Source organism: Sceloporus occidentalis, unplaced genomic scaffold (genome assembly GCF_023333645.1).
Source record: "Sceloporus occidentalis isolate IW3139 unplaced genomic scaffold, rSceOcc1.0.p SCAF_1, whole genome shotgun sequence".
NCBI classification, from domain to species: Eukaryota; Metazoa; Chordata; class Lepidosauria; order Squamata; family Phrynosomatidae; genus Sceloporus; species Sceloporus occidentalis.
Window position 1 is genome coordinate 136,307,950 of NW_028316981.1, and position 24,891 is coordinate 136,332,840.

Below are 24,891 nucleotides of genomic sequence, written 5' to 3' on the forward strand. Positions count from 1 at the left end.
GCATAGTCGGGACCCTTATTATTCCCAAGAAAATTAGCAATCATACTGTTGAAGGAACTCCAAGACTCTTTTTTCTACTTCAGTCAGTTGACAAGAAGATTTCATCTGACAGCAGCCAACAAAAATACCTTCTTTTAATTTTGCTTCTGATAGATTAGGAAGGGTCTTGCAGCAATACTTAAAAGATTCTCCACTTTTTTGTATTGCCTTAACAAACTATTTCATAAGGCCCAGTTTTATATTATAAAAATGTTAAAAATGTCAAATCTGTGAATTAATGTTTTGTAGTATGACATTTTTATTATATTTTTCTAATTCAGCACCCCAAAATACATGAAAAACACCTACAATACTGAAAAAACATTTCATCACAGGCCTGTGTTATGTTTCACAGGAATGAGCCTGCATTTTCAAGAGCCCACCACTGGGCTCATGGCACAAGGACAGGAAAAAAGGCATTTGCTTAATACATAGGGTTTTTATTCATGTTATCATCTTCTTTATTTGCTTTTTTCTTACATGTACATTGCATGAAGATGACGTTGCAACAGACAACATGGGCCCGAGAAAGCATAAAATTGAAGCTCCTCAAATGGATTCAGTGGAAACACAGGTGGTAGGCAAATGTTGAGATACCTTTGTGCCACCAAGATTGTAAAAGGGTGTTCATGAAGGGAACAAAGTTTTAATGACTAAATAATGCTTTTTATGTTCAGGACAAAATAAGAACATTTGTCTAAAATTAATTTGTTATATTTATGTTTTGAAAAGCCTCATATACTCATAACCTCCTAGTCATTGCACTTATAATCTACATCCTAGGAGCTAAAATCAATGCCTATCCTTCGATCTCCACTAGGCGGCAGTGTGGCTACATGTTTCTCTTGGGTATTGATTAATGACACAATTAATGCAGTCTTAAGATGTTTTTATAAGCCATCATGTCTTATTACTCTAAAAGGGTTGGTCTCTAGATTAACTGGAGAGGGACACAAAGCAGAGTAACTAGTGTTTCTGCACTGTACTACAGAAAGACAAGTTTCTTGGCTAAATTTGCGGCTGAGTAAACTGAGGGAGGTGGCAGCATTTTATCTTGCTTTTGATACATTCTTAAATTATTTTCTTTCCATATCAGACACCTCTAGTAAAATCCCCATGTTGAAACTCACTGGTTTTACATTCAAATGCTAACAGTGCTTCTTGTATTTCAGTCTTACTTTAGCCCAATTGTGACAACTAACAGTGAGCCTTCCAAGGGCTTGCATGACAGAGAATCTATGTGGAATGTAGTTTCACTGTCAAGAGGAAGCCACCAACACTCTATATTGTGAGTGTAAAATTGATGAACAGATGGAATAATTATGAGGACTCCCCTTCTCTGAGGAATTCTAAAAGCTGTAGTCCAAAAAGTGACATTTCAGAGCTTTGACCCATATAGTCCTACTAATATACTAAAATCTACAGTGGATCCTTGTTATTCGCTGGGGTTTGGTTCCAAGATCCCCCGTTTATAACAAAATCCGTGTATGCTCAAGTCCCATTAAATATAATGACATAGCAAAATGGTGTTCCTAATAAAAAATGGAACATCAAGGTAAATTTATACTTTTTTGGAACATTTTCAAACCGTGTACGCTTAAATCCGTGTATAAAAAATCCGTGTATAAGAAGGGCGAACTGTATTTTGGAAGTCATTGTTCATGCTTCCAGTAACCATCTAAAATAACTTTCAGAATGAAGACAGGTGCCATTTAAAGGGAAACTGCTGTGGGTTGTAAACTAAGCCTCTTTCCAGCATTGTAGTATCTAGAACAGACTGTGTATTCTGACACATCAGATGTGGGCATCTTTGAAGCAGGATTGTTGACTGGTTAATATAAAATATTTTCACATACATCTTTATTCATTTTAATGTCTTTTTCATTTTAAAAGAGCTTTAAAAAGTTATGGCTTTTTGTGGGTTTTTCAGGCTATGTGGCCATGTTCTAGAAGATTTTCTTCCTGACGTTTCGTCAGCATCTGTGGCTGGCATGCCAGCCACAGATGCTGGCGAAACATCAGGAAAAAAATCTTCTAGAACATGGCCACATAGCCCGAAAAACCCACAAAAAACCATGGATGCTGGACATGAAACCTTCAACTTTAAAAAGTTAGTTTTTGGAACTATATAATCCCACAGCCCCTGATGATTCTGAGAGTTACAGTGCAGAAATAACCATTTTCTAAGCTCTGCCACAAAGTGATAGTGAGTGCATCCAGAAAGTGGCTTTCCAGAACACTTCTCAGTATGGTATGTACTTTGGGAGTGTCTGGATTAGCTGAATTGCTTTATTTTATTGCACACTTCATATACGTTTCAAAACTGTAGTTGTCTCTGGTGGCTTTGGGCCCCAATTCATTCTCTATTATTGCTGTATTGCTACACACACACATATATATTTCCCAACATTTTCCTTCATTAAGACTGATTTGGAAAAATCCACATCCTACTAATTTTCTAGAATCCAGCAAATGAGAGACTTCAGGTCAACTCTGTACATCTCAGGCAACAATTACTTGGGATAGGAGCAGGTGATGGGCCCAATCAGCACATAGAAAACAATGCACGATGGCTATACAATAAATTGAAGGAAGCTGCAAGAAAGATCTGCAGTCTAAGCAAAGAGAAACAGCAGCTGCTAGAGATGGTAAATGGACTAAGAGCAGAATTTGGAACAGCTTCAAAGGAAGGTAGGCTTGTTGGATGTAAGAATCTTGGCCTTTTGTGAAGAACTCATCCTCTTGAGATTATGATCGTTAGGAGAATGGCCTAGGAGATGGAGGCCTATTGTAAAAAGAGGACCCAGTTATAACAAACAAACAAACAAACAAACAAGCTTCATTTATATACTGCATCATACCTCCTAAACAGTGTCTAAGCAGTTTACAAAGTGTAAGCTAATTTGCCCCCAACAATCTGGGTACTCATTTTAGCGACCTCGGAAGGATGCAAGCCTGAGTTGAGCTTGAACCCTTTAGCTGGTTTTGAACTTGCGACCTTATGGTTTTGAGTGAGTGACTGCAGTACAGGCATTTAACCACTGCGCCACCAGGGCTCATAACAACAATGAAGTATTAGTGATTTATGTCGCACTTGCTTGAAACACTGAAAGCGGAGGGATAAAAAAATGAACAGACTCAGTATTTGTTTCTTATCCTTGATTATGGAGTACTGCCACTAGAAGGTCAAGGTGGCAACTGCATGTTGCATAATCGGGGTGGGGGGGAATAACTTCTTTTATGTATTTATGATGTACAGTATTTGTAAAGATTTCTGAAACAATAACTTGTTTGTTTTTTCTTAGACATTAGAAAGCATGTGAAATGATATTATTGTGTAACAAATGTGAGGCCAAAGTAGAAGTCTTTTAAGTAAATCCCATTTTAAAGTTTGAATACTATAGTCCAGCTTCTTTGGATGAGGTTAAGACATAAAGGTCATTGCTGAAAAGAGATATTCCCAGGCTATTTTGTAAACCTATTTTTTACCACTGTATTCTGAATATTGGAACATTGTGTAATTACAGCTACAGATAAAATCTTAGTTCGAATAAAAAATGAGTTGTTAAATGCAATTCAGAAAACTCACATGTATTTTCTCCCTCATGTTGGTAGGATTTCTGGATCCCAAGCACTCAGAGCAACATCAAGGACACAACATCCCTGGTGCCCTCTACCCTAAAGAACTTGTTAAAGAGACTAAGCATCGTCTTCTAGCCTTAGAACAATTACAATACCAGCTTACAACTCAGGTAATATGAGCTGGACCTGGAATCCTACTGGGGCACCACACTAGCATAAAAAGTGTTGCAGTGGTTTTATTAGTGCAGCCCCTCATTCAACCAATAATTTCACAAATGCATACATAACCTCTTTCTCTCATTTTTTATTTGGTAGGTGGGGGAGTTAATTGCCTGTTGCACAACAATGGAGCTTAAGGTGATGCCAACCATTGTGCAAGCAGGTGCACCACTGACAGATCCAGTATAATAATGCTAGCACATATTTACACTGTGCTAAAAAAGTATAGTCTTGGCCATGGTCTGTTTCTCTAGTAGCTATGGACTGGCATGTTGTTCCTATAGGCAACATGTTAGTACATACAGTCTGCTGCTTACCATATGCACCAATATGAAATATTATCAGCATGGTTGATTCTGAGTGAGTTTGTCCTCACAATGCCAGACTCTCTGAGCAATATTGTATACAAGTGGCCCAAAAGCAAGGCTAGACTGGATTGTGGAAAGAAACACACACTGTGCATGCTAACGTACTTTGTGCCAATTTTATAGCAAGTGATCTCATTCCATTCTAGAATACAATTAGTCATGTACAACTCAGCATAGCACCTCCTCCTCTTCTTTTCCTTCAGATGCAGAGGCAGCTTGTAGTACTGGAGGAGTGAAACACTAGAAGATTTAGAGAGCAATATACTGGCTAATATGTTAAATGTACTTGAGTAAACAGAGTGCCTACCAAATTGTCTTGCTGCTTAAGGTAGAGCAAAGCATCATCCTGCCCATCACATTACACACACACGCACCCACAAACCTCTGAAAGCGAGGCTCTGCATCATGAGGAACAGGTTCTGTGAAAGGGTCAGAAGTATTTAAGAAAATGTATTTCCTAGAAACATTTGCCCCTCTCTTCTTTGCACCTGTAATTTTGGGACTGAAATATAAGTGCTATTTTGTATGACACTTCAGATGGTTGGAAATGTCCTGAACTGAACAGAGTAGACTTTTTTCAGTAGAAACATTTTATCATCTCTCTGTAGACAAAATTCTGGTGATCTTTTTATGTTCTAAAAGGGTTTTGTGGACACAGGCCCTGGAATCATCTCAGTTCCCATGAACAAAAAGTGCTCACCTCCATAACTGTAAAACAGAGGAAGTTTGGTTTCTCGATTTGAAGAAGCTAGAGAGCACCAACTACTTTTGTAATTTTAAACAGAGAAGTCAAACGGCTTTTGTTTTATTGGTTCTTTTCCTATTCATCTTATAGCCACAGGTAATAATAATAATAATAATAATAATAATAATAATAGGATTTATTCATATGCCGCCCAATCACTGGGAATCCAGGCGGCTTACAACAGAGGGGATAATAGATAGTTCCCTATCCTCAGGCTTACAGTCTAAAAAGACACGACACAAAAGGAGAAGGGAATGGTGAGTTGGGGAGGGGATCAGGTCCAGCATCCTTCTCTCCCTCTGAGGCTTGGACCAAGGCAGATAGACTAGAGGGAGGGCTCGTCTTCTTCAGGCTAGCCATGATGGAGCTGGGCCTACCTGGTCAACTCCCTCATAGGCCAGAAGATGACAGTCATGGAGGGAGGAGTGTCTTCTTCCAGGCTAGCCCTGATGGAGCTGGGCTTGCCTGGTCAACTCCCTCGCAGGCTGGAGGATGACAGTTATGGAGGGAGGAGTCTCTTCTTCTAGGCTAGCCCAGATAGAGCTGGGCCTGCCTGGTCAACTCCCTCGCAGGCCGGAGGATAACAGTTATGGACGGAGGAGTCTCTTCTTCCAGGCTAGCCCTGATGGAGCTGGGTCTGCCTGGCCAACTCCCTCGCAGGCCGGAGGATGACAGTTATGGAGGGAGGAGTCTCTTCTTCCAGGCTAGCCCTGGTGGAGCTGGGCCTACCTGGTCAACTCCCTCACAGTCCGGAAGATGACAGTCATGGAGGGAGGAGTGTCTTCTTCCAGGCTAGCCCTGATGGAGCTGGGCCTGCCTGGTCAACTCCCTCGCAGGCTGGAGGATGACAGTTATGGAGGGAGGAGTCTCTTCTTCTAGGCTAGCCCAGATGGAGCTGGGCCTGCCTGGTCAACTCCCTCGCAGGCCGGAGGATGACAGTTATGGACAGAGGAGTCTCTTCTTCCAGGCTAGCCCTGATGGAGCTGGGTCTGCCTGGCCAACTCCCTCGCAGGTCGGAGGATGACAGTTATGGAGGGAGGAGTCTCTTCTTCCAGGCTAGCCCTCATGGAGCTGGGTCTGCCTGGCCAACTCCCTCGCAGGCCGGAGGATGAGGACTTTTCATCTACTAATGCATCCTGTAACATCCAAAATGTATACAATATGACCACAACACTGTCAGTCTTTTTCCCTTAATACTGTTTCAGCATCTTTGCCTGATGAAGAAGCCTGTGAAGCTTTAGAAGCTAGACTGGTATATTTTTGTGTCATTTGGTTGGCTCAGAAAAAGTATTATTACAGGGTGTTTTTGTTTGTTGTTTTTGTCTTCAGCTACCTCTGAAATATGTCTACAGCACGCATCTGTTTTATGCAGACGTGCCATATGCAGCTTTCAGCATATGCTGAAAGCCGCACCGGAAGATCCTATTATTATATTCAGTGAAACTAAAGGACCTAAACATACATAACTGGATGTGGGATTAGGTTTTAGGTTGGAATTTAATTTTGACTGCAGACTTTGACAGAGAATGAGATCAATTGTGTCTGCTTTTTCCCCCTGAAATTCTTATTTTTACATTAATATATCCAATTAAGTGGGTACATATAGTTTCAGAGAATAAAAGAAGAAACTTGTAATAAATGCAAGGTAGTAATTTAGACTGCTGCTTCTCGTGACAGGAGTTACAATATGCACAGCAAAAACATGCCACAGGAAAATGTCCTCTATTTGTTGAGAATACAAACAGTGAAAGTGTCCCAAGTAGCAGCATCTGTACAGGAGGAGGAGAAATCCCTTTGAAAGAGGTATGGTAAAGAGTGAGTGCTTTATATTCTTCATTAGAGCTTCCGCAGTCTAGTCCTAAAGTTATTTATTCAGAAGCAAGTCCTGCTGGGTTCAGTGAGGTTTTATCCCTGATACAGTGTTTTAAGATTACAATCAGATGGGTTAATTCATAGTAACTTCTTTTTTAAAAAAATGAACTCAGATTGCTTAGTAATACACTGTAACCTTATGCCTTTTGTATCCAATTTGTTTTTCAAGTATCTCTGCTCCACTCTTCCAATGTTGTTACAAATTTGAAATTAAACCCAGGCTGGCTATTGGTGTCCTAATTATTTATGACATCTTCCATCACTTTTATTATTCTTTAAATCAAAGAAATGTAGGGGATAACAACATGTAATATGTCAATGCAAAAATTAGTGTCTGATGGTGTTGTTAAAGATACATTGTTTTTAAAAAGAACATTTTTATTTTTATTTTTTCTTTACAAAAATTGGAAAAGGGGAGTTTGGAGAGCAAAATCTCTGGACATCTCCCATTTTCCTACCTAAATATTTGTGCTCCAAATCCCCTCAGTTGCTTCCACCTACATGTGGGGGTTTAATATGCATATTGACCCTTCCTGCCTTGTCTCCCCTACCATTTACAGCCCACCTTTTTACCCATACAAGGTCCCCATGTAAGTTTATCCTTAATTTAAAACATAAATAAATGTAAAGAATATAAAAAGAGCCAGTTGAAAAAGGAGCCAGCAAATTGAGCATGGAAAACCCCACAATAAGTAAGAGGGCAGGATTCAGCAGAGACCAAAAGGCAAAATAAAATGATCAAGACAATATCTTTAACATTAAAATAGATAGGGCCAACTGAGCCTCTCTGGGGTTTGTCCATAGTCTAGATGCTACATCCAAACTGGCCCCTTACCATGTTCTCATTAACCATGTCTCTGAAGTTGCAGAAAACTGAGCAAGGCATCAAATGAATGTGGAGGGTTAGAAGACTTAGGTAAAAGGGACAGTCCTTCAAATATGCACCATGGTGAGACTCTCATTTACTTACACTCGTGGCATACTGATTAAAAACACTGGCCACACTTCTCCTTACCCACCTATCCAATGCCTTTTTCCCCTCTTAGTGATTCAGGAACTTAACAAAAGCTGCAGAAGTACCTACTGTTTATTCTACTAATTGTGCATTAGATGATTGGATGGAATGTTGGTAAATCTCCATGTTAACTGGGAGAAATTTGCTTAGAATTTAAATTGGTCCTAGGTGCTATTGAATGCTTTTTGAAGTGAATCTGAATGAGATGTGATGTGATAGGCTGTGCACCTTTAGTTTAGTTAAAAGGCAACACACATGCTACTTAATCCATTCTTCTGCTTGTATGTTAAAAGTTACTGCAGGACTGGATTTGAACACTGAAATAATTATGGGTCATTTAATCTGGTTCTGGACTTTTGGCACATCTCCACCCTATGCCATTAATTCCAAATGTTGGGAAATACTTTCATTTTACCAGGTTCAGATGGTATCCTTTGTAAGAAATTCTACTGCAGAAGGCCTGAAGCATGAAACCTTAGTGCCATACCAGCTTCAACAGCACCAGAAAGAAAGTCCTAGCCATTTCCAGCAAGGCCTTTTGTCATCATCTGGTACACACAACTCCCTGGAGGAAATCTGGCAGATTCTAGAGATGGGATCAAGCCCTTCTATTCTCAGCCCTCAGAGTAATAATGATCAAGGTAGGCATGGTATGGATGGGGGTGATTATTTAATTTTCCTTTGAGTGAAATGTACTACAGAAATTTCTGGACTTAACCAGTGCTGGTCAGTATATATTGGAATTAAACTGTCTTATTTGTGAATCAATTTGGCATGTTCCTCCACCTTGTTCATACCTTTGAATTGTGTGGGGAACACACTCATGTTTCTGCTTCAGTAACTGGTGGCCACACATTCAGGTGTCCATTTCTGTCCCTAGTAGTTTTCAAATGGTGCTGTAGAGAACTCCCTAAATGACAGCTTGCCTGTCACTGCTATTGTTATCCTGCAGTATATAGGTGCATGGGATGTAGTTGTTGGGTGTAATTTCTAGGTGCTCACTTGATTCCTACACGAACTGAAGTGATGCCCTAGAACATATTGCTTTGGCCTTTACATTGCACAGAGATCTAGCAAATGGTGTTCAGGAACTCCGCAGCAGATAAAGCAATGTGGCAAATGTTGCTGCAAATAGAATGGATGGAAAGTACTGCTTCTAGTTCTCAGTTGTATATAACTCCAGCTATATATAATTGGAAAGCTGCTGAAGAGCTGCTTGGGTTTATCATTTTGACTTATTAGAGAGACTCTTTCACTCTTCTCTATTAGTTTTATCATTCAGACTATGTACTACTTAACTGTGAATATAAACTTCTGAGGGAGAAATACCAGTGTTAATTTCCTGTTCTTATTGCATCATATTTGGACAAGATATAACACTATATTCTTAATACATGAGACAGTGCACCCATGCCATACTCAGACACACTATACGCGGCTTCCAGCTTCCATGGAAGCCATGTGGCAATAAGAACAATGGTGTGTGCACATGTGGTGCCACATGCACATGCCCCATTGTTTCCAATGGGACGCAAGCATACACGGATTTCCCCTTATGCAGAGGGATCCAAATGGATCCCCTGCATAATGTGGGAGCCCACTGTATATATTTGTAATGTTGTTAAAATAGTTTATTTGTATTATGGTAAAGCTCTTGGGAATAGTTCTTGCAATACATAGTAATATATAGTGGACACATTTATTATCATTAAATGTGTTGGGCTGAAGCACATGGCCCAAAAGGAGCAGCCTATGGCTGTTCCAGCAGTGATCGGGCTGGGACCATGGTGACCACACAGCCTGCTCCTGAAATGGGCTGCCACCACAGTCCCAAGCCAGTTGCCAACAGGAGCAGATTATTTCCACTTAAAGGTCCAGCTTTTCCTTCCAGACACTTTGCTGTCATGGGTCATGTAAACGGCACACCCCCAAAGCGAGCAAAAGCCATCTTATTTGGCCCATGCATTTGGGGCCATGATGTAAACGTTGCTTAAGGGCTAAATCCATAATTAATCCTGCCTAGAGTAAATCCATTGAAGTTAATAGGGTTTATGTTAATTGTACCAACTAGTTGCATTCATTTCAGTGGGTCTGGTCTACATAAGACTCATAACAGATTTCGTTCTAGAACTTATTGATTAAAATTTCATTGAACTTGACTGAATTTATTTTATTTTATTTTTACTTTATTTCACAGTGTAAGGCATACAATTCATAATCAATTCCTTCAGTTGACATAAGTTCAGTCAAAACAACTTGCTTTAACAGATAACTTTTAAAAGAACAATTATTATTTAAGCTAACAACCATAACATCTGAATTGTATTTTGTTACTTAATGTTGGTGTAGTCCTACATATTCGTGGGAGAAAACTGGTTTAAGCATAACAAAACAGAAACAACCTGGTGTTGGGGGTATAAGGAACCTGGGTTCCCTCCCCCCACCAAAAAAAAAAAAACCTTGCTTAAAGAGAGTCCGAAATTCGCATTTCGTCTATATTATTATATATACAATATATTGTCAGTTGACAGAGATAATAAAGTAAATATAGATATAGAAATAAGTTCCGCCCAAACTATAGCCTTTTGTCTTAAATCTGGGGATTTCAATCCCATAACCTGTTGACCTTTTCCCATTTCCTTTGGAAATGTTGTTCCGTTTTTCCATTTATAACCATTGTCAATTTATCCATTATAGATAAATCAGATACTTTCATAATCCATTCTTCAAGTAGATCTGTGCTTAATACCTTCCAGTGTCTAGCAAATGTAAGGCGAGCTGCTTGACCAAGTACAGAACAACTCCTCTTTCATCTTGATTTTATTTTACTTTTACATCTTCCATAATATTCAATAGATATAGTTTAAGGTTTAGTTCGAATTCGATTTGCAAAATATCTTGCATTTTAGCATGTATCAATTTCCAGAATTTAGTCGCTTCGGGACACTCCTACCACATATGATAATAAGATGCATTAGGTTGTTGACATTTCCAGCAGCTGCTGTCTTTATTTCCCTTTATCTTGGCCAATTTTAATGGTGAGAGATGCCATCTATAAAACATTTTATAATAATTCTCTGTTAGATAGGTACTTCTTGTAAATCTTAGACTCTTCTTCCAAACTTTCCTCCAGCTTTCTAATATGATCTGTTGGTCTATGTCCTGCATCCATTTAACCATATTTACTTTTACTGTCTCTTCTTCCAATTCTATGTCAAGAAGTATCTTATATATTTTGGTTATCATTTTTCTTTCTTTTGAGATATAATTTTATCTAACTCATTTGTTTCTCTTTCAATTCCTGTATTTTTAACATCTTTTAAGAATCTTCCTCTAATTTGATAGTATGTTAACCAACATACATCTATTCCTTCTTCTTGTAATTCCTTTATTGTTTTCATTCTTTCTTCTTCGCCTTTTTTAACTAAGATGTCATTATATGCAATCCATTTCCCTTTATATGTCTTTCCTGTTTTATAGAAGGCCTCTAAAACAGAAGTCCATCTCGGGATATTATATATATATATATATATATATATATATATATATATATATATATATAATTTTTATTCCATATTTTAAATAAGGCTTTCCTTATTACATGTTTGTTGAAGGTTTGGCAATTTATGTTCTCGTTGTAGCACAGATAAGCATGCCAAACCATCACTTTCTAGGGCAAGCAATCTTTTTTCTTTTAAATTTATCCAGTCCTTAATCCAGATAAATGCGCTAGCATTATAATAAATTTGCAGATTTGGTAGGCCCATTCCTCCTTTTTCTTTACAATCCTCTTTACAAGCGCTCTTGTTTTTATCCTTGGTTTTCTAACTTGCCATAGAAATTCTTTAATGTCTTTAGACCAGATTCTAAATGGTTCATTTGTTGTGATTATGGGGATAGTCTGGAATAAAAATAACATCTTTGGAAGGATATTCATTTTTATTGTGGCTATTCTTCCTGTTAAAGATAATTGTAGTCCTTTCCATTTCCTTAAATCTTCCTTTACTTTTTTCCATGTGGTGACATAATTACTATCAAAAAGATCTGAGTTTCTATCTGTGATTACAATTCCTAGAAATTTTACTTTCCGAACTATTTTGATTTCAGTCTTTTCTCCTAATTCTTTTTCTTCTTTTTCTGTAAAATTTTTCGTTAATAATCCACTTTTCTTTTTATTGATCTTGATTCCTGCTACTAGACTGTACTCTTCGAAGAGTTTGATTAATTTTCTAATGCTATCTGTAGGATTGTCCAAAAATATTGCGATGTCATCTGCAAAAGCCCTTAGTTCAAATTTATGATTCTGTATCTGGATTCCTTTTATCTGATTCTCTTTTCTTATCTTTCTCAATAAAATTTCTATTGTTATTAAGAAAAGCAGTGGGGAAAGAGGGCATCCTTGGCGTGTCCCCTTGGATATATTACATTTTTCTGACCTCTCCCCGTTGATTATTAATTGTGCATGTTGTCGTTCATACATTATATTAATCCAATTTTTAAATCTATCACCTACTCCACTTTGTTTTAATATCTCTTTCATAAATACCCAACTTACATTATCGAATGCCTTTTCCAAATCTAGGAACAAAATTCCTAATTTTTTTTCTTTACGATTCTCATAATATTCTATTAGGTCAACTACTGTTATTATGTTGTCTTTTAATTGCCTCTCTGGAAGAAATCCACATTGATCTTCATGTATCCATATGCTTAAAGCTTTTTAAAATCTTTTTGCCAGAATTGATGCATATATCTTGTAGTCAAGATTAAACAGCGATATTGGCTTGTAATTCTCTATTTGTTTAGGGTCTCTATCCTCTTTGTGTATTAATGTAATCACTGTGTCACTCCGTGTTTGTGGTTGCCCATTTTTTTCTATTTCTTTTATTGTCTTATATAAAGGTAGTGAAAACACTTCACTGAACTTTTGTAATATTTAGCTGTTAAGCCATCTGGACCCGGTGCTTTATTATCTTTTAAATGTCTTATTGCTGTTTGTATTTCTTCCATTGTTGTTGCGGGATTTAGTTCCCTTTTCTGTTCTTCTGAAAATTGAGGGATTTGTTCCTTTTTAATAAATTCTTGGATCTCTATTTTCTTGCTCTCTGTTACCTTATCAGCGGTATATAATCTTCCATAATATTCTGTCGCTATTTGTTTTATTTTTTCCTGCTGGTTGTATTCTTTCCCTTTATCTTTTATTTTCATTATTATATTCCTTTCCCTTTGTTTTTTTTTTTGTTTGTTTGTTTTATATGCCAACCATTTTCCTATTTGATTAGCATGATCAAATTGATATTGATCTCACCTCCGTCCTTTAATCTCTGTCCAGCATTCAGCTGCACGCATTATCACATCCACCCACCGCTCTGACCACATCTCTCCTGTGTTGGCATCCCTTCACTGGCTCCCACTCCCTTTCCGTATTCAGTATAAGCTCCTGCTGTCGACGTTCAAAGCCCTCCATGGGCTGGCCCCTCCTTACTTATCAGACCTTCTTTCTCCTCACCTTCCCACCAGGGCCCTCCGTTCTGGTAGTCAAGGTCTGCTGTCCCAGCCCAGGATTTCCTCTGCCCCATCTCGGATTCGCCCCTTTTCAGTTGCTGCCCCTCACTCCTGGAACCTTCTTCCCCTGCGAGCAAGGGCCATCACTTCTTTAACCAGCTTCAAAACAGAGTTGAAGACCATCCTGTTCAGTGAAGCGTTCCCAGGCATTGCATAATTGTCGCTTGCTATTTGATGTTCTTTTGATGCCTGTTTTATCGAACCATTTCCTGTATTGCTATGTACTTTATATGTATTAGCCTACTAGCCCCACCACCTTTCCCTTCTCCTTTTATGTCATGTCTTTTTAGATTGTAAGCCTGAGGGCAGGAAACTGTCTAATTAAAAAGATTGTATGTACAGCGCTGTGTAAATTTACAGCGCTTTATAAATAAAGGTTAATAATAATAATAATAATAAATTTTATATATTTTATTTTATTGGCCACTTGTTGAGTAATTTTTTTATTTAATTGATTCCTCAATATTTGAAGATCCTGGAGTAGTCTTTTGTCTTTTGATTTTATTTTGATTATGCATGGTCAGCTAGCCAGTATCTGGCCAAGAACTCTGTCAATTTAATTGTGTTTGCTGACTGTAATAGAGGGAAAACTGCAGGAGAAGATACATAGTTCATATATTTGACTTCCCAGCTTCTGTAAAGTAAAACAAAAATGGGGAGAGACCCCAGTAGGTCCCCTCAAATGCTGTAGTGGGCAAGAGTGGCACATGTTCTTCATACATGATATCACACTATATCTGTCAGCAGAGGGCACCACAGACAGCTAACTTCTGGGATGGAGTATGAAGCATTAGGTGGAAGATTGCCTCTCATTGCCTGCTGAAAGGATTATGAACAAAATGGCAACTGGCCACCTGGGGATGCATTTGAATGGGTCTTTACTTGAAGGTACATCTTAAATTTTTGAAGGGGTTTCTAGTAATCTGGATGATTTAGTCCATGGTTGGTTTGCTTTGGTCTTGCTGCTTTTTCAAAACCGAGTTATAAAGAGTACTGTTACAAAAACGCAATCTTTTTTCTTACAAAAATATTGTTTACTTGCTTATTTTATGTATGCCTGATTTTTGTACTGTCTTACTGTTGGGCTTTTTTAAAAAATCTCATAGAAATCACTTGGCTCTATCTTATTTCATCTTACTTTTGCAAGGAAGATGTCTGTATGACTCAGCTCATCTTTCTAGTTTGTAATAATAAACTAAGTATTTTTTCTCTTTGCTATTAGATTTTAAAACTGTATCTCTTGGCTCTTAATATTGCTATGTAGGCATTTTATGTTTGTTATATCCACCAGACAGTTTTACTAAAAAACAATCTCAAGAGTAGCTCCCAAACTATGATTTTCTCGTTAGTATCTACCGAGGTCTTTGAAAACAGAAAGTGTACCATGGAATTATAACGTGCTTTTGTACAGCGACAACCATGTGGCAATAAGGAAGGATAACAGTCTGGGCTTGCATGTGTGATTCATATGCTGTGTTCAGATTTGTCACTGGACTGAGGCATAGAAAAGATATTACAGGTCAAGAACCTGTTGATAAAACTGAAACTGTATTTGCACATTCAGATGTCACAGCAACTTTCCCAATGTTTCATGCTTTTAGCTGGTGAAATTCAACTGGCAACATTACAAGGACACCAGTTTCCTAACTTGGTGTTGGAAACTTTCATCCAGAATAGGATCTCTGGCACTTTGTGTCCAGATACCCAAAGTCTGGTGCAATATAATAAAAATGGTTGCTATTTCCAATTAAGATAGCCTATCGTATAATGTGTGCAAGCTGGTTTTGGGGAAAGGAACCTTGGATTCAGTCCAGCCTTTTGTAATAACTTTTGTATTGTTTTTCCTATATTCTTTTGAAATAGACATTAATTTCATACTTCAAAACTTTAAAATCTCTTTCTGTTCAACATTTTACAGATAAAATCAGAACACATTTTATATTTGTTACATGTCCCTTCTAACACCAAAAAGGACTGAGCCAAATGATGTATTGCTAAAGGCTCTTTGCTGCCTGTTCTATGTTGTATTCTTTTTTCCTGCAGCATTCTGCCCTATGCTGATTTTAAAGCGGATATGTTCTTTTAGTTAAAGACATATCCAAAGTATATATTTGTTTTCTAGTATAATTATTTCAGGATGAAATTTACTGGTCTTTGGATTTGACAGACTATGCATGTAAAAAGCGCATGGCAAAGCGTAATATGTATTTTGCATGCAATTTAATTAAAAAAAACACTCTTAAATTGTTCAAATTTATTTTAAAGGAAATAAAATACTGCCACAGGTCTCCAGTCTGAATTAGAGGCCCATGCCAGATTCCTGTCCAAAATCTACCTCCCCAGGTGCTACTTGCCCATGAAAATACTATTATTTCTTGCTGCCACATAGTAATAAACAGAACTGTGGTAAGCAAAAAGCTGCTAGGAGGCAGTTTAGTAGGAAATTGGCCTAGACCCCTGCTTCAGAGTAGGAGGATGGCCAGATCAGGCCTTATGGCTGTTCCTCTCGCCAGTGAACTACCAGTAGCCAGTTTCATCATGCTTTTTTAAACTATGGCTAGGTCAAGTAGCTTAGCACTTAGTGGTCAGCATGTGCCATATAGACTGTACTCCCTTTAATTTCTGGATACTTGGCATAGAAGACTGATACCATAAAATGGAAAGTTTGTTCATTAGCTTTCAGAACAATTTAAAAGATGCAGGAACATGTCACCTAAAAGCATATCACAGTGATTTGCCATGGATGTGTATCTGAAACATGGGCCTAAGTGGGGATATCTGCAGCATATTAGATGCATGTGCTCATTGTTAATGAAGCTATAATGGTTGGTTTTGTTTTGTGGGGGGAGGGTACATAGATTAGCTTCTACATATTTTTATATATTTTTAAATGTTTATTATTTATTTATTTATTTATTTTGTTCTAAAGAGAACAAGTCAGTAATTCTGGAGCATGGATAAAGATTCAGGCCAAATTACTGTTTGCCACTCTCTGTCTTTTTACAAGGGAAAATATTATGTCTTCATTAAGCAGCAACCCTTTCCTTTCAGCTTCACTTGGAATTTTAAAGCAACTTTGATTTTTCTGAGAACATGCAACTTTGAAAGTGGGTCAAGTTGTATATTTCAGAGAGACTGTAAAGACCACTGAAAAGGAAAAGGATGATCCTGATTTTGCAAAACACACTGAACTAGGAATTAAAGTATTTCATTCTTTGTGTTGTGTTTACCCACTCTGGGGACATGCTCTAAAAGTTCCTTTTATCCTGTTGCTCACTTGTTACTCTCTTCTAAATAAATTTCAAAAACTGCTAAAATTAATAATGGCTGTGACTTACTGTTGATCAAAATATTCTATTGCTTTGCTTCTTGATAAGATGTGTAAAACTGAAGTGGAATAATAATTATAAATAGGACACTGTAGTATACCACCTTCAATCCTGTGTTAGTAGAAAGGTGTAATACAAATTAAAAAAATTTAAAATTTAAAATTTAAATTGTCTTTTTATAAAAGGTGAGTATAGGCTTTGTTAGGTATATAACTGACTATAGCCATGGGTGAACAAAGAACACCCCCAAAAAACTGTTTTTGTAGTTCTTGACCTCCCCATATCATGCTTTTTCTGGTTTTGAAAAAGGTGAATTTCCTTTCCTGGTACCTTCCAGGAAAGATAATTCACCTTTTAAGTAGGTTTCAGAAAGTTCCAACACTCTTTAACATCAAAACATACCACTTTTTCAAACTCAGAAGTGGACTTCTAGCTGGTTTTTGTTTGGGCTTGGGGACATTCTGGGCAGTCTGCATGAACCCCAAAGCATTCCAAGGGCAGAAAAATAGCTCCAGGACTCATAGTGGTTGGCCATCCTGTTGTGCAATACATTACAAAACACAGTCCTTACAAATAAGTCTGGCCCAGAGGAAGAAACACATCCTGAACTTGAATATAATCATTTTTGTAATCTTCAGTCCAAAACAAAACCCAGCTACCAAGTCTCCCAAAAAACAGCCTAGGGATTTTTCTACAGAATATGAATATCATGGATGCTTAGGAAAGAGTCTGAAATAGATGAATGAGTTCCTTAAATAGATGGATGTAGCAAAGAGAAAGTGAAAGATTCACTTAAAGACAGCTAAAGCTGTAGTCCTATACACATTTACCTAAGAATATGCCCCTTGAACTCATGAGGCTTACTATCGAATAGACACCTTACACCAGGGGTAGGCAACCTTTTTGAGCCGGGGGCCGGGTTGCTGTCCGCAGAGCCAGGGCCCCACAGAGGCCGAGGACGAAGCCAGCGACCCCGCGCGCTTCTCCTCGGCCTCCGCGGAGCCAGGGCCCCATGGAGGCTGAGGACGAAGCCAGTGGCCCCGTGCACTTCTCCTCGGCCTCCGCGGAGGGCAGGGGAGGGAGCAGGCCGCCGGCAATTGCGCCAATTGGCGCGTTCATCGGCAGCCCCAGAGCCTCTCCCCCCCGCCCTGTGGGAAGGCCAAGGCCTCCCCAGAGGGTGGGGGAGGGAGCAGGCTGCCGGCGGCAATCGGCGGCAGGGCCGGCCTGGGGCTGGTCCCATGGTCTCCGCGGGCTGGATCCGGCCCGCGGGCCGTAGGTTGCCGACCCCTGCCTTACACAGTCTGATTGCTGCTATCATTTCATGTGGGCAGACTTTGCTAAGCACACCCAACAACCTGGCAACAGACAATTTTCATAAAGGGTGTGAGAAATGTAATATCCTCTTCAAAGTGTTCAGAATTGATATACATAGACCTGACAATCCAGTCACAGTATTTGGAATAAAGAGATGCTTCTTTCCCCACCCCACTGTCAATCATGTGCAAAAGAGTAGGCCTTGGCTGTACCACATTTAAAGCAAAAGATTAATTTAATGGACTAACTGAAGCATCTGTCTGCTTAAATTATAGAAACTGGCAAGCTTGGGTCTCATATACAGCTGTAATCTTTCCATTTATTTTTAGGGAGTAGGTCTCAAAACAATAGATATTATCATATCTCTGACTGCCTGACAATCTGATGTGATTCCCCCAGCACTAGCAAAAAGTAGATATAGCATGTGCATCTTTTAAAAGGTAAGAAATTATGACTTAGATACAATAAATACATAATCCGATATAGCTATATTAGCTATATTAGACTTCTGCGCCTGGGAAGATATTACACTTGGCTCTCAGTATCCATGGGCTCAACCAACCAAAGCTTGAAAATACATAGTTTTTAAAAAAAATTCCACACAGCAAACCTTAATTTTGTCATTTTATACAAGAAACACAATTTTTCACCATTGTATTTAATGAGACTTCAGCATCCATGGATTTTGGTATCCATGGGGGGTCCTGGAACCAATCCCCAAGGGATACCAAGATCCCACTATACTATAGTGTACCAATTCTGGACTCCTTTATACATTAACTCACATTGTTACCAATACATCATAAGACTTTTTTTTAATCCAGTAATTGGAAGATTATTCCTTCTACTCCAACTATATCTTAGCTTTAGGATATTAAAATTGGCCGCCAGGCCTGCCATGCACAATGATTACTGTGGAAATTCAGTGTTACAAACCCCCAGACTGCCTATTTTTCTGTGCTAGAGACTTCTAGGAAAGAAGAGCAGGGGAGAGGACCTTTTAAGTAGGTTTTAGGTCCCCTTACACTATTAAATAGCAAAGTTAGTTGCTGTGATTAGTTTCTTGAAGGCAGGGAATCTAGGTGACTATTTGCAGACATTTGTGAACCCATTTGTATTTAACAGTATTATTTTAAGGCTATCCAGAGTCCTTATATTTCCACTTTGAGACTTCCCTTCCTCCTGTGTTTGGGACAAACTACATGATAATGTCTCTGGCCTATCATGATACTGTAATCTCATGCCCAGTGTCCTATGTACACTCACTATCTGCACTTGTTACATAGAGATCTGGACAAATTTCTTTCAGCCAACAGGTGAAGAAGGTCATTCTGAGCTGGAATTAAGCACAGTTGTAGGCCTCTCAACACTTTTGCTTGGTACAGAGATTGATAAACATCACTGGAGCTTTAGTGGTTATAAACTGATGAAGTAGACAAACTTCAGCAGAGGAAATTATTGGTTCATTATCTGTTGGCTCTCCAGTATTCTTTTACAGCAGATGGTATAACTGGTTTCCTAAACAACTAAGCCTACCTAGACTCCCAGGGCTAAAACAACAGATTCCCTGTGCATGAATAAGCTGGTGTATATCACCCACTTAGGATGAGACAATTGTAAGAAGGATCCCAAAGCTTAAATAGGCTGGGAGGCATAAAAAAGAACTCTTATTGTGCAACTTTGAATCCAGCATCTGTTCAAGAAGATGTAATAATAATAATAATAATAATAATAACAACAATAATAACAATAACAATAACAACAGCCCACTAAGAGGAAAAGTCATCCACCACATCATTCCTAGGTAGGACACAGGCAGAGGCATGGGTATTTTGATGTTCTCATAAGAAGGCAAATTAACTCCTGCCTTTATCTCTTTAAACCGCCCAGGTACCACAAAATATCCCACTAGCCTTAATGTAGTACAAAATAACCCCTCCTATGTCACTAAACAGTTGCCAATGTATGTCTGTGCTGCTGAGTAGAACTCTAAAACCCAGCCTCATGGCAGAGCCAACCTATATTATAAAGGTGATCATATCGGCTCCCTCCTCACATTCTATCATTCTATAAATTCAGAGGTTCAACCTGTCAATGTAGTTCTCCAGATTCGTGACCAATTCTTGCAAATCTGAAGCTAAAGTATAGTAGGTGATTTCTCCAACTATCATCCCTGGGCTGTACCAAGGGATAGGTCCCACCACCACCACCAATCAAGTTGGTTTCACTGCTAGCCTAACCAGTTTCATGTTTATGAGCTGCAATGCCTTAGCTTGGGGATTCTCATCTTAAAGCTGTTGCACAATATCTTTCTCTAGCTTATCCTCACTGACTTTAGGATTCTTAGGTTTCAGAAGCCAGGATCCATTTTGAAAGGCTCAGTAAAGACATCAGGGGATGGAGGGCCTGAGGTTTCGGGGTTTTTTTTTGGGGGGGGGGGGAGGAAATAATCTGCAAATCCTTTTCATTGACCTCTGCTCCCCATTTCATTATTCGGTTAACATATGTAAATTGAGACGCTAGCTTGGTCTGTTCCCGAAATCCTTAGGCAAATAGCACATATAAATTGAGATGCATAACTGGAGTAGTTTAACTGTCCAAGACATTCGAAGGCTTGGTGAGTGGGGAAACAACAGTCTAAAGGTTCAACGTTATTTGTGAGTAAGTCATGCTGCCTCAGATGTCAGGATTGTGTCCATTTGTTCTGTTGCATTAAAACTGACCTGTTTGTCTGATGTAAAAAGGAAATATATTGGTGACAGTTTATGACATAGATTGCACTGAAGAATGAGCACGTGTATGAACCACTGATGTTATGGATAATATTATTGGGTCCTGTAATAGTGTATTCAGGGCAGACATGGGGAAAGAGTTTGCATCTGGGTTTGTCACTGGTCCTTGTGTCTGGATACTTTGTCTGCCCCAAAGTCTGCATTGTTGCTGATACGTAACCATTCCAGGTTGGGTGATTGTCTGAAAGCAACTTCAAGATGATGGGTTATGTTTGTTTTGGCTTTGGGAAGGAAGGTGTGGTAGAAGGAGTTCTTCAGGGGAAAGTTAATTTGCATTTGTAACTGGGATGATCAGTTATTGGCCTAACAAGAAAGATAAGGAAGGTAACATATCCTCTATCACATACAATTCCCTATAATTATACTATGACAAAAGTGGAACTGGCAAAAATAAAAGCTCTTAGAATAGGACAGCTAAGTAGTTCCCATTAACTTAAAATTTTAAAAAAGTTCAACAATACCTACCCCAAATTAAACAATACATGAAGAAAGCAGATAGGAAGAGAATAACCTCATTTGAGATGTGGTGCTGGAGAAGAGTTCTGCAATTAATGTGGACTGCTAAAAAGACAAATACAGTCGGCCCTCAGTATCCATGGGCTTGCCATCTGTGGATCCAAGCATCTGTGGACGGCAAGCCCATGCTGTCCCCAATGGTGGTGCATGCATGTGGCCACACCACTATTACGGATAGCTCCTATGGCAGTGCTTGCACTTGGCCATGCTGCCATTAAGTCCTATTGTCCCCAGTGATGGTGTGGCTGTGTACATGGGCTGCCATGAGACAACGAGGGCTATCCCTTATGGCGCCATGACCATGTGGCCACATACAGCTTGTGACAGCTCAGGTGGATGCGATAGTCAGGAGCACTTGTTATCAGCTTCGGCTGATACGCCAGCTGCGCCCCTTCCTGGAACCGGGAGACTTTGAAACAGTAGTACATGCGCTGTTCACCTCTCGATTTGACTTCTGTAATGTGCTCTACATGGGGCTACCCTCGTGCCAAGTTCAGAAACTTCAACTTGTACAAAATATTTCAGCCAGGTTAATTACAGGTTCTCATGGTAATGATCACATAACACCGGTTTTGAAATCCCTTCACTGGCTGCCAGTTAGTTTCCAGGCAAGGTACAAGGTGTTGGTGATTACCTTTAAAGCCCTACATGGCTTGGGTCCAGAATACTTAAGGGAACGTCTTCTTCCGTACTGTCCGTCCCACGCTCGGGGGAAGGTCCTCGGGGAAGAATCTACCTCAGCCAATAAAATCTAGGCTAACTTCAGTCACCCAGAGGGCCTTTTCCATCGCTGCTCCAAAGCTATGGAATGACCTGCCAAAGGAGATCCATGACGTTTCTACTCTTACAGCCTTTAAGAAGGCTCTTATGATGGATCTCTTCTGGCAGGCCTTCCCTATTTAGTTCCTCTCCCCGTTTACTGTGATTTACGTCACTCTCTCCACCAATTCTTCTCTTAAATTAATGAGAAGAATTAAATTAAAATTAATAAAAATTATATTATTGCCTCAAGAAGAAGAGCCCTCCCTCCTTCCCAGCTGTCATCATCAGACCTGAGAGGGAGTGAAAAAGACAGGCCCAATTCCATCAGGCCTAACTCTGAATTTCTGTAACTCACGTCGCTCTCTTTTATTTTATTTTATTTATTTATTGTATTTTATTTTATTGTATTCTCTATATTTTTATTGCTGTAACCCGCCCGGATTCCTTGTGATTGGGCGGGCTATAAATAAATCATTTATTATTATTATTATTATAAATAATAATAAATAAATTTTTTATTTTTATACCGCCCTTCCATAGATCAGGGCGGTTCACAGCAAATATCAATAAAACAATTAAGAATACATAAAAACACCCCTCTCTCACTGACCCCTCCCCCCCTGGTAAAAAGCCACCACAGCGGCAAGATAGTCCTCCGCAGTTCTGGGGAGCTTCTTCCCAGGTGACATGGGGGGGGGGGCAGCGGCAGAAGTAGTCCTCCACCAGCTCTCAGGCAGTCCCCGATGTTGCTGGGTCTGCCTGATGGCTCCCTCTGAGGCCGAGATGACAGTTGAAGAGGGAGGGGCCTCTTCCTTCAGGTAGTCCCCGATGTTGCTGGGTCTGCCTGATGGCTCCCTCTGAGGCCGAGATGACAGTTGAAGAGGGAGGGGCCTCCTCCTTCAGGCAGACCTTGATGTTGCTGGGTCTGCCTGATGGCTCCCTCTGAGGCCGAGATGACAGTTAAAGAGGGAGGGGCCTCTTCCTTCAGGCAGTCCTCGATGTTGCTGGGTCTGCCTGATGGCTCCCTCTGAGGCCGAGATGACAGTTGAAGAGGGAGGGGCCTCTTCCTTCAGGCAGTCCCCGATGTTGCCGGGTCTGCCTGATGGCTCCCCCTGAGGCCGCGATGACAGCTGAAGAGGGAGGGGCCTCTTCCTTCAGGCAGTCCCTGATGTTGCTTATTATGTGGCCACACCACCATCGGAAATAGCACGGGCTTTTGCTGCTGATCCCTCTGCAGATACCGAGGGCCGACTACAGATGAGTATTAGAGCAAATCAAGCCTGAACTATCACTAGAAGCCATGATGGCTAAACTGAGACTATTATATTTTGGCCATATCATAAGAAGACATGACTCACTAGAAAAGACAATAATGCTTGGCAAGGTAGAAGGCAGCAGGAAAAGAGGAAGCCCACATTCCAGATAGACTCAATCAAGGAAGCCACATCTATGAGTCTGCAAGACTTGGGCAGGCCAGGCCAGTAGAAGATAGGGTGACTTGAAGGTCTTTCATTCATAGGGTCGTTATAAGTCGAAGTTGACTTGACACCAGTTGGCAATAAACCTCAACGATTCCTAATCTGAATGGGTGGTAAATGTCTGAAACACTGAACTGTTCTGTTTAGTTGTTTGGTGGGTTTTTTTTAAGGATAACATATAAAGCTTATGGTTTTGTAAAGTCTTTTGTAAAGTGTCATTTGCACCAATTACTGATAATGGCTTTTGGTTGATGTTTCACACTCTGTATACCTGGATGCAACACTTAATATTTTGTGTTGCTTTAAAAAATCACTGAACTATTCCTCTGTCTCAGCTTTAGAAACATTGACTAGAATCTTCTTCATGATCGGAGTATCCAAGAATGACCTGTGCAAGTACTTTTGGGGATGTTGTATAAGGAGATATCTAGTACCTCCTTGAGCAGTGGTTTTGCCCAGGCTGTGCAATAGCAGCTGGACAATGCCAGTTGCATCTCCCCACACATTTAAACAGTTGCAGATTGGCTGGGGAAAGGGCATTGGGAGAGCTGTGTCGTGCCCATTGCCCTCCCTCCCAGCTGTCCAGAATAACTGTCGGCAGAGATTTGTATTTTGTCAATATTTGATAAAAATTAAGCTCTTGTTGCCTAAGATAGGTAAAACTGGTTTGGAGGGAAGATTAGACTTGCATCTACTCCATCACCATCGCTAAGAAGAACCCCCAAATATTTTCCCCTTCATCCAACTAATTTATCTCCCTTTAGAGTACTTCATGAAGCTGGCAAAGTTTGTGGCTAGGCCTGATTAGGCTAAAGCTGAATTGGCTGTTATTATGATAGCTGCCTGTGTTCGAATTCTGTGCTGCCTACAGATCTGTGGGCTTCTGTGCTGCATACACATCTCTGGGAAGGAGACAGGAAATCTCATCTTTTACTGCTGTTGAAGACCAGATTACCCAGTGTCAGTACTGGACAGATTTTCCTCACAGTGTCAAGTTATCCATGATTCTAATGCTTCATTTTCCTCATAGGAGTGAAAGGCACACCTTTACCTATGAGAGACAAGAGTGTGGCTCACTTGGTGGTACAAGAGCAGAGAGTAAAAACTGCTCTTTGCCTTGGCTGCCATCTGAATCTTAGGCAGCCTCCACCCACCCACACTATCTCTTAGATATTAGCCATTTACTCTGTGTCAAATAATTTGGGGGAGGACACCTTGGAAGCACCTGTATAGGCTGCACCTTCACTTGTTTATCCCAATCCTGAATTCTGTTTCTTCATTGGAAAATACTGTGG

General features: G+C 39.7%; 1 protein-coding gene across 11 annotated transcripts in view; it reads left to right on the top strand.

The window, feature by feature from the left end:
• The window catches only part of CCDC57 (coiled-coil domain containing 57), a 115,515-nt gene that overhangs the window by 87,130 nt on the left and 3,494 nt on the right, over positions 1-24,891 (top strand). For 7 of the 11 annotated variants that reach the window (XM_089537839.1, XM_089537832.1, XM_089537849.1 and 4 more), the window contains 5 exons: positions 537-616; positions 2,502-2,730; positions 3,655-3,791; positions 6,631-6,756; positions 8,259-8,481. In XM_089537839.1, coding sequence (XP_089393965.1) covers positions 537-616; positions 2,502-2,730; positions 3,655-3,791; positions 6,631-6,756; positions 8,259-8,481 — 795 coding nt within the window. Of the gene's footprint in view, positions 1-536; positions 617-2,501; positions 2,731-3,654; positions 3,792-6,630; positions 6,769-8,258; positions 8,482-13,360; positions 13,743-16,456; positions 16,674-24,891 lie in introns of those variants that run through there. The other 4 variants (XM_089537867.1, XM_089537858.1, XM_089537821.1 and 1 more) reach the window with 4 other exon arrangements.